This window comes from Impatiens glandulifera, chromosome 2 (assembly GCF_907164915.1).
Source record: "Impatiens glandulifera chromosome 2, dImpGla2.1, whole genome shotgun sequence".
Lineage (NCBI taxonomy): Eukaryota > Viridiplantae > Streptophyta > Magnoliopsida > Ericales > Balsaminaceae > Impatiens > Impatiens glandulifera.
Window position 1 is genome coordinate 12625517 of NC_061863.1, and position 19179 is coordinate 12644695.

The 19179-nt window shown below is 30.7% G+C and overlaps 1 protein-coding gene across 2 annotated transcripts; it reads left to right on the plus strand.

Moving 5' to 3' along the window:
- Positions 1-5643: 5643 nt before the first annotated feature.
- Positions 5644-17694, plus strand: LOC124926085 (urease-like). 2 transcript variants are annotated; one of them, XR_007098331.1, is made up of 19 exons: positions 5644-6096; positions 6277-6350; positions 6841-6886; positions 7231-7336; positions 7465-7607; positions 8252-8362; positions 9298-9461; positions 9546-9924; positions 10002-10110; positions 10473-10612; positions 10693-10830; positions 10931-11022; positions 11164-11293; positions 11381-11539; positions 11630-11800; positions 12089-12223; positions 17037-17108; positions 17191-17489; positions 17551-17694. XR_007098331.1 is itself a non-coding variant. In XM_047466250.1 (18 exons), the coding sequence occupies exons 1-18, from the start codon at positions 5971-5973 to the stop codon at positions 17410-17412; spliced, it is 2517 nt and encodes an 838-aa protein (XP_047322206.1). In that variant the 5' UTR covers positions 5644-5970; the 3' UTR covers positions 17413-17640. The 2 variants fall into 2 exon arrangements, 1 of the variants encoding a protein (XP_047322206.1); XM_047466250.1 differs by having other exon boundaries at positions 17191-17640.
- Positions 17695-19179: the final 1485 nt, after the last annotated feature.

Consider the following 19179-nt stretch of genomic DNA (forward strand, 5'->3'; position numbering starts at 1 on the left):
ATAAGAATTATTCAAACTTGGTGTTATGTTCTTTATTTAGTACTGTTTGAGCCTAACTATAACTATTTCAAATAAAAATTAAATTTATAATTACAAGGAGCAGAGACGAATGGAGGTAAGAGCTGAGGTGGGCTTAAGCCTATCCCTAATTTTCTTAATTTTTTTTATATTATATATGTATTATATATATATAATCAAATAAATTCAGAAATGTTGACTGTATCAATCACTTCCTCTAATTCTAGTTCTTCCATGTACCATAATTTTGTGTATTAGTTCCACATCAATAGTTGCTTCTACTAATTCAAATTCATATTTCCTAATTCTTAATTTTCTATAGTTAATTTATAATATATATATATATATATATATAATTTTATTTCATTATAAAATCTATTCCTTTCTTAATATTTAATTTTTCAAATTTTCTTTCTTAATTTAATATTTTTAATTAATATTATCATTAACTTAATTATATATATAATATTTATAACTAATTTTATGTATATTTGAATTTTTATTGAACGTGTAACTTGAGAATGTATAAGTTAACAAATCATTAATTTTTATTATATTTTAAATTATTGGTGCTCTCTGATGATTTGATACAAATATTTATTTAGTTTTTTTTTTCTTTAATTTTGTAATTTTTACATCAATTGTTCAATAAAATACTCAATTAATTTGAATAATGACTTTATCTTAAAATTAAATATAAATATAGTTTGAGAGTTTAACACAGTTATTTATTTAAATGATATTTTATAATGAATTATATATAGGTATATAAAATATTGAACATCAATATGCTTGAAAAAAAACATTAATATCTTTATTTTTAAAAAATCATTAAACTAGTGAAAACTTTTCCCACATGCTCTAAAACTCAAAATTAATTAAGTGAAAGTCCTTCAATTTTTTTCTTTTAAGTTTTAACAACGAACAGAATTTGAAGGTTTTTACATTTGTTTTGTTTGACTGATGAAAATTTTATGTTATATTAACTAGATTGATTCATGTTTTTTAACCTTATATGTTTTTACCGCTACTATTGAACGAACATCTTCAACAATAAAGAGGAGAATACAAAACTTCGCAATAAAATATAGGATGATTTTATGGACGACTACTTGACTCTCTATATTTAATGAGACTTAGCTAAGACTATATATATATATATTTTATTTTATATGAGTTATGTCTTAAAAAATCGTAAACCTCAACTTAATTATTTAAAAATTATAATATAGCATCTTATATATATATATATAGAATATATAATTTATTATTTAAATTCAAGCCCATCCCAATAAGAATTCTTAAATCCGTTCTGACAACAAGCAATTTCAAACAAAAATTAAATGTAAAAAGAATAATTTCAAACAAAAATACATGTATAAAGAACCATTTCAAATAAAATTATAATAAGGAAATATATAAAACTTAGTTAAATATATAAAAAAATATTACACCTATTGCCCCCAAATATAATATTTCCAACTTAATATATATATTTTTAGAAACTAGTCAAAATATTTCACTATATTATCCGTAACATTATCATTTTATAATTTGTATTAAAGTATAATTTTTTGTTTTATTTAATATATAAAAAAATTGCGTCTAATTTTATATTAATATTAATAATGACTTAAGTTAAGGTATAATGTAATAATGTAATTCTGGAAGAATTGAGCTAACCTTTTACAATTTAAACAAAAAAAAAGGATAATGATTTAAACTATGGTCTATATTTTTTAAAATTTGATTAGACCATTATTGAGAGATGAATAAAAAATATTAAATAATTTATTTTCTAGATTTGAATGTGAAAAATGTTAAACATATTTTTGTCCATTTCAAATAATAAAAAAATAACACATTTACATAGTTTTTATAATTATTAACCAAATAGTTTTTATAAATTATTCGTTATTAATTGATAATATTAAATTTAATTATTTTATATACTTGAAAAACAAAAAGTTATAATAAATTAAAAGGTTTGATGTATGAACTTGAGAAATGTTACTAAACTTATTATTTATTTATTTTTTAATTATAAATATTCAAATTAATCAACTAATCGAATTTATATTTGAATTAATCTATCCGTTTTAAAATAAAGTTAGTTATGAATATGTATAATTGAGTTATTTTTTTAATATATATTTCATATTATTGATCTCACTCTTTTGATAAAGTATCAGGACATATATTCACTTGTTTTTTGAAATTAAACAAACAAATATTATTAAATTTATTAATATATACCTAACTAAAAGAGTTTCCAAACAGGGATGAGTAGTTGCATGACTTGGAACATTATTGGAAGGCCTATGTCTAACACAAACACTCTTCTAATTGTATATATTATATATATAATAATAATAATAATAATAATAATAATAATAATGCTTAATTTGAAAAGTGTTTGAATTGTCGAGTTGTAAGTTGTAGTTAATTTAGATATATATGTGAGAGCAAATGGATACTTGGGTCGAATTGTGGGTTGACCCGCTATAAACTTAAAACGGTTAAAAATAAAATTAAAAATATTATAGGTATGTTTCGAACACGCAACCTAACAAAACAAATACAACTCTTTAACCAACTATACTAATAACAATTTATATTTTAAATTCAACACCAAATTTGATGAACGCGAGACATTTTTAACTAACTAATTTATATATATAATGATGCTTAATTTTGAAAGTGTTCGAATTTCCGGGTCGAGAGCTGTGGTTAATTAGGATATATATGTAAGAGTAAATGGATACTTGAGTCGAATTCTGGGTTGACCCGCCCATAAATTTAAAACGGTTAAAAATATAATTAAAAATGCTATAGAAATGTTTCAAACTCGCAACGTAACAAAACAAGTACAACTCTTTAACCAACTAGGCTAATAACACTTTATATTTTAAATTTAACACCAAATTTGATGAACGCGAGACATTTTTAACTAACTAATTTGTATATATAATGATGCTTAATTTTGAAAGTGTTCGGATTGCCGGGTCGAGAGTTTGGTTAATTTGAATATATATATAAGAGTAAATGAATACTTGGGTCGGATTCTGGGTTGACCCGCCCATAAACTTAAAACGGTTAAAAATAAATTTAAAAATGCTATAGGTATGTTTCGAACTCGCAACCTAACAAAACACGTATAACTCTTTAACCAACTAGGCTAATAACCTTTTATATTTTAAATTCAACACCAAATTTGATGAATGTGAGACTTTTTTAACTAACTAATATATATATATATATATATATATATATATAAATATATATATATATATATATATAATGATACTTAATTTTGAAAGTGTCTGGATTGCCAGAGTTGTGGTTAATTTGGATATATATGTGAGAGTAAATGGATACTTGTGTCGGATTCTGGGTTGACCCGCCAATAAACTTAAAACGGTTAAAAATAAAATTAAAAATTCTATACGTATGTTTCGAACTCGCAACCTATCAAAACAAATACAACTCTTTAACAAACTAGGCTAATAATACTTTATATTTTAAATTCAACACCAAATTTGATAAACGCGGGACATTTTTAACTAACTAATCTATATATATATATATAATGATGCTTAATTTTGAAAGTGTCCGGATTGCCGGGTCGAGAGCTGTGGTTAATTTGATATATATGTGAGAGTAAATGGATATTTGGATCGAATTCTGTGTTGATCCGTCCATAAACTTAAAACGGTTAAAAATAAAATTAAAATGCTATAGATATGTTTCGAATTCACAGCCTAATAAAATAATTACAACTATTTAACCAACTAGACTAATAACACATTATATTTTGTAACCATATATTTTATCTTCCTAGTTGTTATAATTATTATTATATAGAAAAAAATTCTTAGGTGAAGTTTGAGAATAAACAAATTTAGAGTGAAACTTCATCCCAAGTAATCTTGTTTTGATAAAATTAGAAAAAAATTAATTTTTTTATTTTTTATTACCAATAATATCCCTTTCTCCTCTTCTCTCTCAATACATTTTTAAAATATATTAATTTAATTTATATTCAAATAAAATTTTAAATAAAATTTTATAAAATAAATATTAAAAATTATAAATATATTAATATTAACTTTTATTAATACATTAATTAAAATTTAAATAAATATAAATTTTATAATTAAAATTTAAATATTATATAAGATAATATAATATATTAGAATTTTATTTATATTGTGTATTTATTTTTATTTAATATAATTAATATAAAATTTTAAATGAAATATTTTTTTTAATATAATAATCAAAAATCAAACAAATCTATTATAGTATTTATTTAGAAGGTTAGTTTAAAGTTAGTTTATAAAAAATAATTTTTTTTTATAAATATTTAATTTATATAAGATATATTTATAAATTAATTAATATTTTTTATTTAAATATATTTAATTTTATTTTTTAGTATAATTATTTATTAAAATAAATTTAAATTTTAAATGGTATATTAGATAATATAATTGTTAGAATTTTATTTATATTTTGAATTTATTTTTATTTAATATAATTAAAATAATTTTTTAAAATGAAATAATTTTTTTAATTTAAATTATATGAAAATAAATTTTATAATGTAATAAAATAAATATATATATTAATATTATTTTTTAATAATATAAAATAAAATATTTAATTAAAGGATAATTTTGGATTTTAATTAATAAAATAATTGATTTAATTTAAAACGTGATGGTTGAGTTTTGGGTTTTATCCTAATAACCTGAAGATCAAACAAGGCTCTAAGAGTTTTATGTCTCAATCAATTTTATTAATAATAACCGGGTTGAATTTTTATTATTTATTTTAAATTCACTCAACTTAAATTTTGATTGGCTGGAACAGAGTCACGTACAGTTTTGGTGACATAAGATCCGGAGAGTCACTCAATTTAATATTGTTTGTTTAGGTCAATAAACCAAAAGAAGATGAACACTTAGAATTTATTATTGTTTATTTAGGTAAATAAACCAAAAGAAAATGAACACTTTATAAGCAGTTACATTTGATTGGGTATAATTCTTAATCAATTTTAACTTGAATTCAATTGGATTCAACCCAAACCTAATCCTAAAGAAAATTTAATCAATGACCATAATAAAGTCTTTATTTAGAAAAATGTCTATTGCCCAATAAAACTTGCGAAAATGACCACTTCACCTGTGTGACGAAAATACCCTGTGGCGTGACGCGACGGAACTCTAATTCGTTGGAGTCTCACGATGGCTGTCGCGTCTCGCGTCGGCACGCTTGTCACGCGACGACACTCGACGAATACAGAATCCTAATTCGTTGGAGTCTCACGATCACAGTCGTGTCTCGCGAAGACACGCTCGTCACGCGACGACACACTCGACGAATTAGGGTTCCGTCACATCTGGCAAAATATTTTCCGTCCGAAAAATATGAAGCAGTGATTTGCACAATTTTTTTTTTTGCGGCGATCATTTCCCTACTTAACAATTATTAGAGCATTTCATCAAATTTTCCAATCCTAAAATAGGAATTTTTGATTATTTTTTTTTTTTTATAAATTCGATATTTGCTAAATAAATGATAAAGGTTTGTTTACATTGTTTCTATTTTCATGTCAACTCTCTCTATCCCTCCCCGCTATTAAATCGGTCGTTTCATTCCAACCGTGATCTTCTCCTACCTCAGTCCAGAGTCCAGACTTTTAACTCCAAAAATGGATAACTGGTTATACATACGCAGAACTTGAACTTGCCGCGGAAGGGTTGTTGCCGCTAGACTAGAAGAGGGATCTAAGTAAGTAATTGAGATAAGTTTTTATTCTCTGACGTCTCATTATCGAAATTTTTGAAATCATTGTTAAGTTTAGGTGCTAGTTTGATTCTTCTAGAATCCTAATTGCATATGTTAAACGAGTAGGTGGACTGACCTCAAACAAAGGGAGAAGAAATGAAGTTGGTTCCAAGAGAGATTGAGAAGCTTATGCTGCATAATGCTGGGTACCTAGCTCAGAAGCGTCTTGCTCGTGGCCAGAGGCTAAACTATACTGAAGCTGTAGCACTTATAGCAAGTCAGGTACTTTGTTTTGTTCCCTTGAAAAAAATTGATATCTATATGTAGTTCTTATAATTATTTTGAATGTTCTATGCTAGTGTAGCAAATATTGGTGATTATTTTGAATATTCATGTTACTTATGATTATAGATATTATTATTTTGCTGTTCTTATGATTACGTGTTTTTGGTACTCTTGTAGATTTTGGAGTTCATCCGTGATGGTAATAAGAGTGTGGCAGAATTGATGGACCTCGGAAGACAGTTGCTAGGAAGGTAAATGTGATTACTTCTTTGAATGCTATATATATACTTATTTTTAATTGGTCCCAATGCAACGGTGAGGAGGTCGATTCCTTCCACAAAAAGATAATTTTACCATAGGAAGCTTTGCTTGAAATTCAACTAATTCTATGATCTCACACTAATTTTTTAATCCTATTTCATAACTACAAGCAATTCTTTGCAAGTCCCAGATGATAATGCAAATAGTTCTGCAAGAGATAGGAAGGGACAAGGGATAATTTATCTTTTTGTCACCTTGAGTGCACTGGACTTTTTTACCATGTTGAGTTTATTAAACTAGTAAAATAACTTTCTACATTATTATAGCAGTCATCTATTAAATTCCCGCAATGATATTGCAATTGGAAATGCTTTCCGCTGGTTTGGGAAAAGAGAGTTGTTAACATCTTTTACAAGAAACAAGCACTATGTATCATTGCTGCTGATCATTACAGCACTCAAAATGCTATCTTGTTAACAGGAGGCAAGTTCTTCCAGTGGTTCCTCACCTTTTGCATATGGTGCAGGTACTGTTTTTTTTTTAGTACTGTTGTCCTTACCCTTGTAGCAAAATAAACTTGGAAATAGAAATCCTGGTTATTGTTTGATTTACTTGTTTGTTCTCTACTTATTTGTTGATTACAGGTGGTCTTTATCTGCGTGATACAACTGTTAAGACAATTTTTGGCATCATATTTTGGTCTATGTGATTGTGATCTTTGTCCTCTATTTCTTCTTTTTCATCTCTGAGAACTTCATGCAACTCTTGTGTGGATTCTTATCATATATTCACATCATATAACATTTTAGATCTTATGTTATTCTTTTGCTTGTATATGTACTCAATTATTTTGATTGTTGTTTTTTTTAGGTTGAGGGAACATTTCCTGATGGAACAAAGTTAGTCACCATCCATGACGCTATAGCAAGTGAAAATGGAAATTTGGCACTAGCTTTGCATGGTTCTTTTCTTCCAGGTACTTTACCCTTCTCGTTTAAGATCTGTCACCATGCTGAATGTCATTAATATAACTGATCATTTCAACGCTAATATAATTGTATATTGCAAAAATCCTTCTATATCATGTAAATTTTCAACCTGCAGTTCCTTCCTTGGACAAGTTTCTGCCAGTGGAAGAGGATAAAATTCCGGGTGAACTAAATTTCAGATGTGGATCTATTACGCTCAATCTTGGTCGGAAAGCAGTGATCTTGCTTGTTACAAATGCTGGAGATAGGCCGATTCAGGTGACAAATTATGTACTAGTGTGTTGCTTATGAGGAACCTTTTTTTGGACGTTTTTTATTTTTATTTTATTAACTATCTTTTTCATAGATTTCTTCCAGATCGAAGTTGTAGCCTGTTGAGTACTAACATAATAATGACTCTTGTGTGTGGTAAAATAAAGTTAACCCTTGAAGTAATTAGAAATTGGACAATTTTTAAAAACAAGTTCACTTATTTTGTGAGTGTGTTAGGTTAAAGGGGATTAATGTAATTTATGTTTTTATTGTTTGTAAATAAATAGGCTTCTATCAACATTTGTTTGAAAATTTGCCATATGTTTCTCTCTTTAGTTTTTGCAAGGTAATAATGACAGACTAAATTTAAATGTTCTAACATTTAAAATATTAGTTCTTGCAGTTAAATACCTTTATCCGCACCTTCCCATCCCATAGGTGTTCCCTTTTCTTCTCTTTGCTGTAGTTAGATAAGTGTCATATTTTGCCTCCTAAAGGTAATGAATATATACTGTTCACTTGTCATGTTTAGGCCAGTGAATTGTTATCTATTTTTGAAAGGGTAAGTGAATTGTTATATAACAGTGAATTTATGTTTGTATCACGCAGATAAGTGGTGGTTGGATGATAATTCTTTTGTAATTATTCAGGTAGGTAGCCATTATCATTTTATTGAGGTGAACCCTTGTCTAGTGTTTGACCGAAGGAAATCATATGGTATGAGATTGAATATCCCAGCAGGAACAGCAACAAGATTCGAGGTAGGACTATCCCATGATAGTTAACCTGCCTGCACCTTCGGGTTTCCTTTTCCCTTTCTTTTCAATTGATACTTTGGTTCGTCATGTTTTATTTCTTCAAATTGATCATGGTATGTGGAAGATAAACGTGAAATTGACTTCCAGTTTTCTGGTTTTGACGACATTTCATGCTCATTACCTTTTTTGAGAAATTTGCATACAAGCTAAATGCCTAAATATGATAGTTGATAACTTGTAAACTTGCATAGCAAAACATGAACATATTCCAAAATATTTTACTTTTAATGTTAAAAAGATTAATAAGAGGAAACAAATTTCTTGATAAATAGTTTATTCGGAAATATCAGCCTTAGTTTCAAATGCATAAGTTATTTCCAATTCAGTGAAACACTTTATTTGTGGCTCCATCCAAATTGAGAAGCCTTCATATTCCTCAGAACTGCATTACTGAAAAAAAAGATTATTCCACATTTATAATAAAATTGTGTCCTTATCTCAACTGAACAGGTCACTCATTTTTGCAATAACGAGGATAAGAAAACTTGAATAGATTATGTTGAAAGACAGTCAGTTTGGAAACTGAGAAAAACTCCTATCTTGTTATTCCTTATGGATATGCATGGTCAAACCTCAATATTTTTGCAAATCCTTACTGTCCAACAGTTTTTGAGAGATTTTTCATGGAAGTAAGTAAACTTAATATATATACATATGTATATATATTTGTAAATGTAAGTTTGTATTAATAAAGTAGTAGGGAATGCGACTTCTAATAATACAAACAATGTCTACACCTAGTCTTGAACACATGACATAAACGTTGTTAACAACTCAATAATCAAGCCATGTTGAATTGGTATTGTAAGTATATTTATATTCTTTTTCAGTTCCATCTTATTAGGAGTGACTTTAACATGTTGATATGAAATCTGCAGCCAGGAGATACTAAGAGTGTTGTTCTGGTAAGTATTGGGGGACTGAAAGTAATTAGAGGTGGAAACAATCTAGTTGATGGCCCTATTGATGATGCGTCTGTAGCAGCAGTGACTGAAGCTGCACTTACAAAAGAATTCCGGAACAAAGTTGAACCAAATGCCAGGTTGAGGAGCACTTCTTTACTGATTGCATATATCTCTAGTTGCCATAGTAGTAATAAACAAATGATGACAAATTTCTTCTGCAGTGAAGGCATTATTGCAGAGAACTCTGCATTCTCCTATCGAATATCTCGTGAAGCCTATGCTAATATGTATGGTCCAACAGTTGGTGATAAGATTCGCCTTGGTGACACTGAGTTGTTTGCAGAAATTGAGAATGATTTTGCTATCTACGGCGATGAATGTATATTTGGAGGTGGAAAAGTTATTAGAGATGGGATGGGACAGGCTTCTGGATATCCACCAACTGAGTGTTTGGATACTGTTGTGACAAATGCAGTGATAATTGACTATACAGGAATTTTCAAGGCAGATATTGGTATTAAAAGGGGGATCATTGTGTCTCTTGGCAAAGCGGGAAACCCAGATATCATGGATGGTGTTACACCGAATATGATTATTGGGGTAAATGCTCAATTACTTACAAAATGACCGTGACAGCAGGTAATACTAATATTATTGATAACCTATTCCCCACTCAGGTTAGCACGGAGGTTATTGCTGGAGAAGGTATGATCGTGACAGCAGGGGCTATAGACTGTCATGTGCACTTCATATGCCCTCAGTTAGCTCATGAAGCGATATCAGGCGGTAAGCTCCAAAATCCAACCTAAGATAGAAGGCATATATGATATTTTTGGATGGTTTCTCACCATTATTAACAAGCACTAGAAAGTTGCTCACATGGACAAAAATAATCACATAAATGACAGAATTATAACAGGTTGTAAAATGGAAATAATTTTATGTGATGGTGTAATGTGAATCCAATGAACTTTTTGATTCCTGCATGTATTTCTCCATGACCTAGCACAATGGAGAAATATGAGTGATATAAGCAACCCTAATTAACAGGAAATAGGTTTTGTTGCGATCAAGAGAAACAAGAAAAAAGTTAACGGGGAGAAGGGGACACTTATAATAGAAGATTTCTTGATTGTTATCCTAAGCAGGCATCACAACACTAGTGGGAGGGGGAACAGGACCTGCTGATGGAACACGTGCTACTACATGCACACCAGCACCCCACCATATGAAGTTAATGCTGCAATCAACTGATGATTTGCCACTAAATTTTGGATTCACGGGCAAGGTATTTTTCTTTAGCAAACCTAGCAGCTTGCACGTGTCTTTTCTTTGTGATCATTAATTGTGTAGCACTTACTCTTGTAGGGTAATAGTGCAAAACCAGATGGGATTCATGAAATTATCCATGCCGGAGCAATGGGACTTAAACTTCATGAAGATTGGGGAACAACTCCTGCTGCCATAGACAACTGTTTAAGTGTTGCAGAATTATATGATGTTCAGGTGATTTTGTTTCTTCTCTACATTGTAGAGATGATATGATGAGGTTAAAGGGTTGTGTAGATATATTTCCTGAAATCTAACTCCTGCTTCATTGGGCCAGGTTAATATCCACACGGACACATTGAATGAATCTGGATTTGTGGAGCATACAATTGCATCATTTAAAAATAGAACAATCCATACATATCACAGGTATGAGAACTGCATTGATGGAAATTTTAGTTTTGCAAACCTGTGGGACTGTGGGTCCTTCTATACAAGTTAATATGATCGAGAAAGCATATTGACATTAAGTTAGTTGATAACTCTTCTTATCTTTTATTTTTGTGGAAGTGAGGGGGCAGGCGGTGGTCATGCACCGGATATAATCAGAGTTTGTGGGTTAAAAAATGTTCTTCCTTCATCGACAAACCCAACGCGGCCCTTCACTTCCAATACCATTGATGAGCACCTCGATATGCTAGTATGGAAAAAATACCTTGAAAATGCAAATGATGGCATGCCTTCAAATTGAGCGTCTTCCTGAAATTTATTCTGAATGTTGTTGCAGATGGTATGCCATCATCTAGATAAGGACATTCCAGAGGATGTAGCTTTTGCTGAATCACGTATCCGGGCTGAAACAATTGCTGCCGAAGACATTTTGCATGACATGGGAGCAATTAGTATTATATCTTCTGATTCCCAAGCCATGGGACGCATCGGAGAGGTTCCTCTTTATTTCCTTTCTTCCTTTACACTTCTATCACTCCTTAGTTACTGCTATATTTATTATACTAGTGAGTATCGTGCTTTCCAGGTTATAACCAGAACATGGCAAACTGCTCACAAGATGAAGTTAATTAGGGGGTCACTATCCCCAGGAGGAGGATCAGAGAATGATAACCTCAGGATCAGACGATATATTGCTAAGTACACAATAAACCCTGCTATAGCTAATGGATTTTCTGAATTTGTTGGCTCTGTTGAGGTAACCAATTTCAGAGATAATGATGATATTTAATAAGTCTAAAAGTGTAGATATTGTTTATGTTGCGGGGTATGTAGTAGATTATCTATTGACTGAGAAGGAGCATACAAAGAAAGTGAGCTAATAATTTTTTGGTCACTCAAGTGATACACTTGTTTTTCAAATTGAATTTTATATATCATGTCAAAAGCACTTAGATCACACAACTCCATGTATAATTAAAGAATGCAAGGGAGGAGAAACTACATTGTGTGTTTTAGGTTTTTTATTTATATTTTTTTATTATAGGTGGGCAAGTTGGCTGACCTTGTAATGTGGAAACCATCCTTCTTTGGTGCGAAACCTGAAATGGTGATTAAAGGTGGGGATATAGCATGGGCCAATATAGGCGATCCAAATGCGAGCATCCCAACTCCTGAACCGGTGAGAAATTGTAGTATTGATTTAAATTGTTTGGTGAAAAGTCATAAAACATCTTTAGTTAGTAGTAGCATTAGTTTGGATGGAGTGGGGTAGTGTCGACATGAAATAATATTATATGAGGCAAAAAGGAGGTATGAAAGACATAATACTCAATGTTCTAAATGGCGGTAGGCGGTGACGAGGTGGTAAATGACTGCCTATAGCCTCGGGTGCCTAGGCGGTTGAAATATTTTCACTATACAAGTATAAATAAATTTAAATTTAAATATAATCTAGTCACCCCAGCCTCACAATATCTCTTCTCTTAATATATTTCCTCATAATTGTCAAAGTTCTATGATGTGCCTATATAAATATTGTTAGGGCTTTTGTTTTGAACATAGTGTTGAGGTCCAATTTTATTGATATATTTTCCCACATACTAAATAATTTTTAAATAAATAGTGAATAAATGATAGTTAAAGAGTCATTTTAAATAAACAGTGAATAAGGGGAAGGTAAGAGTTTTTTATTTATTAAATTTATATGTATATATTAATATTAGAAATTAATTAATTAAAAATAATAAATAATTAAATAATTAACAGACCGCCTCATGTATAGGCGGGGCGGTGTAGGACCCACCTATCGCCTAGGCGGCCGGCCGCCTTGAGCGCCATTTAGAACACTGATAATACTACTTACTAGCGAGTTGATAAGGTAAATAGGTTATTGAGAATGACAAAAATGTAAATGTTGGAAGGTTGATTATTTATTTCTAGTATCGAATCCCCCAAAAGTAACTAGTCTAGTGAAGGTGACAACACTCGATGTTAACAATTCTCAGAAAAGCACCGTCGACGAATTCGAAGGGAAATTTGAAGATATGATGAATTTTGCAAATACCGTTAACATTGAAGTCGTAGATAGAGGATAAAAGACATCAAATACCCTAAAATAAATGTCTAAGGAATGGATTTGTAACTCCGATTACGATAGGAAAACTGCGATCCTTATAGAGGCAACTGACACGATCGTTACCGCACAATCATCACCTGAAATGGAGATATTAGAATCTCAATCAACCCAAGGTTCCTTATGTTAAACAAGATAATCTCATGGAATTGGGAAATTTGACGAAATGACCCTCATAATAGGGGTAAATGAGTTGGTTACCAGCGCATAATTTTAAATACCCTGGTGACCACTTCATATTTTTTTGACGAAATTGTCCCTGTCGCAAGACGCAACCGCCGGTTGCGAGATGCAACCGGATGCAATGTGAAAAGTCCACAATCGCGAGACGCAACCCCGGTTGTAAGAATCAATTGGCATTCGTGAGACGCAACTGGAAAAAAAATTTGCATCTCGCGATTGCCGGTTGCGTCTCGCGCCTGCTGGTTGCTTCTCGCAACTAGAGTTGCGTCTCGCGATTGTGAACTTTTCACGGGGCATCCGGTTGCGTCTCGCAACCGGCGGTTGTGTCTCGCAACGGGGACAATTTTGTCAAAAAATATGAAGTGGTCACCAGCGCATTAAAAATTATGCGTTGGTCACCCGCTCATTTTAGTTCATTTGTAGGGTCATTTTGTCAAATTTCCCCATGGAATTTTAGGGGTTTGAACCACCCTTGGAAAAGAAATTTTGTTTTCTCTTCCATTAACTCTTGTAATTGCGACATTATTTCCCTCCAATAAACAATGGTCTTTAATCTCGAGGAAAGTCTCCTTGCCGGTTTAACTAGAACACATTTTTTAAATGAGTGAATATAAACGCTAATGGACATTTGGGCGGAATCCTTGTTGTTTGGAACACAGATCTCTTTCAAGCAAGGAAAAAACTATTTTATTCATTAAGTAAGTGCTTCACCAAAGGAAACATTTGAGCATTCAGTGTTGTTTATGACCCAATCGACTATAACAAGAAGCCTACTTTTATACAGGATCTATATGATTTACAAAATCAATCTCTTATACCTTGGTGTTTTTGTGGCGATTTCAACCTGGTTAAAGCGCCAAGCAAAAGAAAAAAAGAAAAAACTCAAGTAGTTTCACAATCGAGATGGACTTGTTCAACACGTTCACTAAGACTCGTTTCTGATTGAACATATTCTCAAGGGTGCCAAGTTTACAAGGAAAAACGATAGCAGCAATGGAAGTATGTCTCGCATCGATAGATTTCTTTACAACTTCGTATGGGAGAACCTTTACCACCAAACAAGCCAATATGTTAGAACGAGACGTCTTTTCGACTTCAAACCCCTTTTTCAAAACTGTGGCCAAACCTCCCAACCTAAACCATCTTTTAGATTAAAAAATGTTCTTCTCTCGGATCATAATTTTGTGTCGAATGTGGGGAAGTGGTGGATGGATCACTCACCAGTTGTGAGGAGACCATCGTCTATCATTTCCTTTAAACTTAAAAATTACAAAAATTTCATTAAAGAATAGAGGCGAGTCAACTTTAGCTTCCTTCGTTTTAACATTACTAACATTTTTAAAGATATTGATATCATTGACAGATTGAAAGAAGATGAAGATCTGACTGAAGCTAAAATCTCTAGTAGATCCATCCTCATGGAAAAAATCGATTTTCTTTATAAATGAAAAGAAGATAACACAAGACAAAAATCACGGTGTAAATAGCTTAAGGAGGAAGACGATTCCAATACCAGATTTTCCCACAACTTTGCAAACTTTCGAAGAAAATATAATCAAATATTTATCCTTAAGGTGAACGAGATTGAGATCATCGAGTCGAACTCCATTCGGGATTCTATTCTCTCTTTCTATGTGAGTCTTCTCACAGAGTCTGTTTGCTAGAGTTCGATTTTGGGAGAAAACGATTTTAACAAAATTAGCGAGCAACCAAAGTCATCTATTGAGTAGGAATTGTGAATTCACAATTGTAGAAATTTAGGAAGCTATTACAAGATGTATCACAAGCTGTGATGGAAACAAAGCACCTGATCTGGATAGATACAAAATCGATTTCATTAAGGAATCTTGAGAATTTATTAAAAAGGAATATTTGAGCTCGTTTAAACATTTTCATGCTACGACTCTTTTGAGAAATGTTGGATTATAGTTTTATTGTCCTTGTTAGGAAGATTCATGGGGCTAAGGAACTCAAATACTTCAGACCTATTAGCCTTATGACGAGTTTTTATAAAATCTTGACGAAAATTTTAGCTATTAGGTTCAAAGTTCTTTTTCCATAACTCATTTCTCCTAACTAGATGAGGTTCGTACAAGATAGACAGATCACTTATGCTTCTCTCATTGCAAATGAGTGCATTGACTCTATTAATAAAAGAAAGTGACAAAATGTCTTTGTAAACTTGATATTGAAAAAGATTTTGATCACGTTAGTTGAGATTTTCTCTTTTCTCTTCTAGAGAAGATGTGTTTGGAGTGAAATAGAAGAGGTGAATCAAAACTTGTGTTACTGAACCTAAATTTTCAATTCTTATCAACGACACGATGTCTGAGTTTTTCAAAAGCTCGAGGAGCTTAGACAATGGAATCATTTACCACCCTTCTTTTCATGGTGGTTATGGAAGATATGTCAAAACTATTCGAGAGAGCCATCAATGTTAGTCTTTTCACGGGAATTAATATGGAATGACCATAAGACTCAACTACATATCTCACTTATTTTTTTTTTTTGCTGATGACACACTTTGTCTTTTACTAAGTCTACAACATAAATATTCATTCTCTTCAGAAGATTCTTATTATTTTTGAGGAATGCTTAGGATTGAAGATTAATAGAGAAAAGTTTGAACTTTTTTCATTGGTAATGTTTCTAACAGATTAACACCTAGTCATCGGCCGACACTCTGGGGTTTAGAATCGGTTCTCTCTCATCAAATATCTCGGCGCCAAATTCAGTTGCAAGAAAATTGGAATCCTATCATCGAGAAAATGGGAATAAGGTTGACTCTTTAAAAGAGCAAATTTCTCTCTAAAGGCGGTAGGTTGGTCCTCTTTAAGGTTTTCCCTTGCTACAATCTCAACATTCACTATGTTACTCTTCCCTATCCCTATATTGGTGCAGAATGTACACAATCATTAGAAATTTCCTTTGGGGCAACTCTAACTCTTTTAAAATCACTCATTTTGCGAGATATGTCACAACGAAGCTTGACGTTGTTGACAACGGACTCAGAATCAAGGACTTGTCCTTTTTAACACTTTGCTCCTCTATAAATGGTGTTGATAACGGAGTGAAAAATCCATTTATCATATTTTTCTGCATCTTGACATTGCCAAGAGCATGTGGGCTCTTCTGCAGAACTTTTTTTATTTTTAATGGGATACACCAACAAAACTCGCCAACTTCTGGTTCAAATGGATTGAATGAAGTTCTAGCAACAACATCGCGGATGACTAAAAACCAATTTCCCTCATCATGTGGTGGACGATCTGGAAAGAAAGAAATAGAAAAATTTTCGAAGGGAAAAATTATGGATACGCGTCTTAGAGGATTCATATTATATGTGTTCGCTTCAATCTGAAAAAAAGGCTTGTACGGGATGAGAATTTTTCGATCTTATTGATGACATTTAAAATTTTTACGTTATTTTCTTATTTATTGTTTTTTTCTTCTTTTCTAACGTTTGAACGTATTTTTGCTCTTTTTTTTAAATAAAATTAACCTTTTTCAAAAATAAAACAAAAATAATATATGTAATCATAAAAATTATTATTATATGATTGTTGATGGCCATTAACAAAGTGAAATATTTATTTGTTAAATTGCACCTACTCTTACTCATATTGAGTAAACATCAAATGATGATATGATTGTTGATGGCAATTAATTATTTCAGGTGATGATGAGGCCTATGTTTGGAGCATTTGGTAAGGCTGGAAGTGCCAATTCAATTGCTTTCGTCAGTAAGGCATGTCACTCAATCTTGGTCTTTATTTTGTAACAACTTCCAAACTTGCCTGTAACTTTTGTTACTGAAAACTAAGAAACAGGTGGCTAAAGAAAGTGGTGTAAAAAAGGTATACCAACTGGAGAAGAGGGTGGAAGCAGTAGGGAATGTTAGGAAGGTGAACAAGCTTGACATGAAACTAAATGATGCACTTCCAAATATCACTGTTGATCCAGAAACATACACAGTCAAAGCAGATGGTGTCCCCCTCACCTGTCCCCCAGCATCAACACTTCCACTTTCTCGCAACTACTTCCTCTTTTAGAAACGTACACAGTCAAAGCAGATGCTGAATAAATGTTGCAAATTCTTGAGAAATTTGAAAATAAATTGAAGAGGAGATGAATGCTCTTAAATCTTAATAAACCCAATGCAGCATTGATTAATAAATAGTGCTTATAACTGACAGACTGACATAGAACAATGGTTTAGCAAGTTTCCTTAGTGACTTGTTATTGTTGTTGTACTATAGCTTTGAAGAAGTGATGGACTCTCTGTTGAGCTTTTCAAATAAACATTGGTTCCAAAACAAACAATTAGTTCATCATATTTTATATGATGTTTGGAGATTTTTTAAAAATTAGAGATTATTCAATACTTTTCATTCACCTGCTGAACCATCCCTTTCTCGTATGATGTTGGTTAATATTTGAAAGTTTTTATCAAAAATCTAGTTTTTATGAAAAAGTAGGTTATGGTTGAATTTTTATAAAGTTTTGTTTAATTCAATGTTTAAATTTTATATAAATAAAATAAGAGTATTTTGGTTAATAATAAGTAATTTAATGATTGAAAAGATATAGAATTAAATGGTTGAGTTTTTGATAATTAAAAAGAAAAACTCACATTAGCTCTTGAAATTTGTTTGATACTAGGCTATTTTACACTTTTATAGTTATATAAATTGAGTTGGTATAATATTTATTAAAATGATTAAACTAAATAAGTTAAAATATGTGAATTTTAATAAAAAAAATTAGTATATTTCTCATCGAGATGAATTAAACTCGGGAAGAATTTCAAATGTCAAGATGGTCGAATGGCCTAAGGCGTCAGACTCAAGTTCTGGTCCACTAACGTGGGCGTGGGTTCAAACCCCACTTGACAACGAGTACCATACTCATCTAGTGAAGTACCCATCCTCGAACCCAATTTTCAATTTACTACTCGATCCCGAACCTGACGGGTATCTCTATTTATATCCTCATCTCCGATTCGTCGGGTACCCGATCCCCAACGGGTATCTCATTATCCGATACTAAATATTAAAAAATATTATATTTTAATTAACCCATTTAAACTAAAATTATATAAAGTTATATAAACTAAATATAATATATTATTGACCTAAAACTATTAATAAACATTAACGATTAATCATCCACACTATATAATATAAATTCATCCATTCTACCTAAAATAAATTCATTCCTATTACAAATATAGAAATATTAAAACTGATAGTACATCATTCTTAACTAACACAAACATAAAAAATCATTAAATTATTTTTTTCACAAAAAAAAAAAAATCCTTTTTAAATACACTTCTTCAAGACTACAACACATCTAAATTACAACCTACAAAATTAATTAAAAAAATTGACATTAACAAATAAAAAAATAGAATTAAGATTAAAATAATTAATCAACAAACATTTCATTACATAAAAAGTAAATTCTTCGTCTGGACTTTTATTTTCTAAACATAATTAAAAATAATAAAATATTAAATATTTAATATATATTTCTAATAAGTTTATTGATTTATGAAGCTGATTTAGAATTAATAATGACTTATAATTTAAAAAACTCTTCAAATGAATTAGGTGCCTCGAAAAAACTGACCTTTTAATTTTTCTTTAAAAAACTAACCTTTTAATTTTTCTTTAAAAAACTAACCTTTTATTTTTGCTTTAAAAAATTGACCCTTTATTTTTGTTTTAAAAAACTGAACCCTTTATTTTTGCCTTAAATCCATTACCTCTTTAAGAATTAGTTTATCTCAAATGGAAATAATATAAACTTATTAA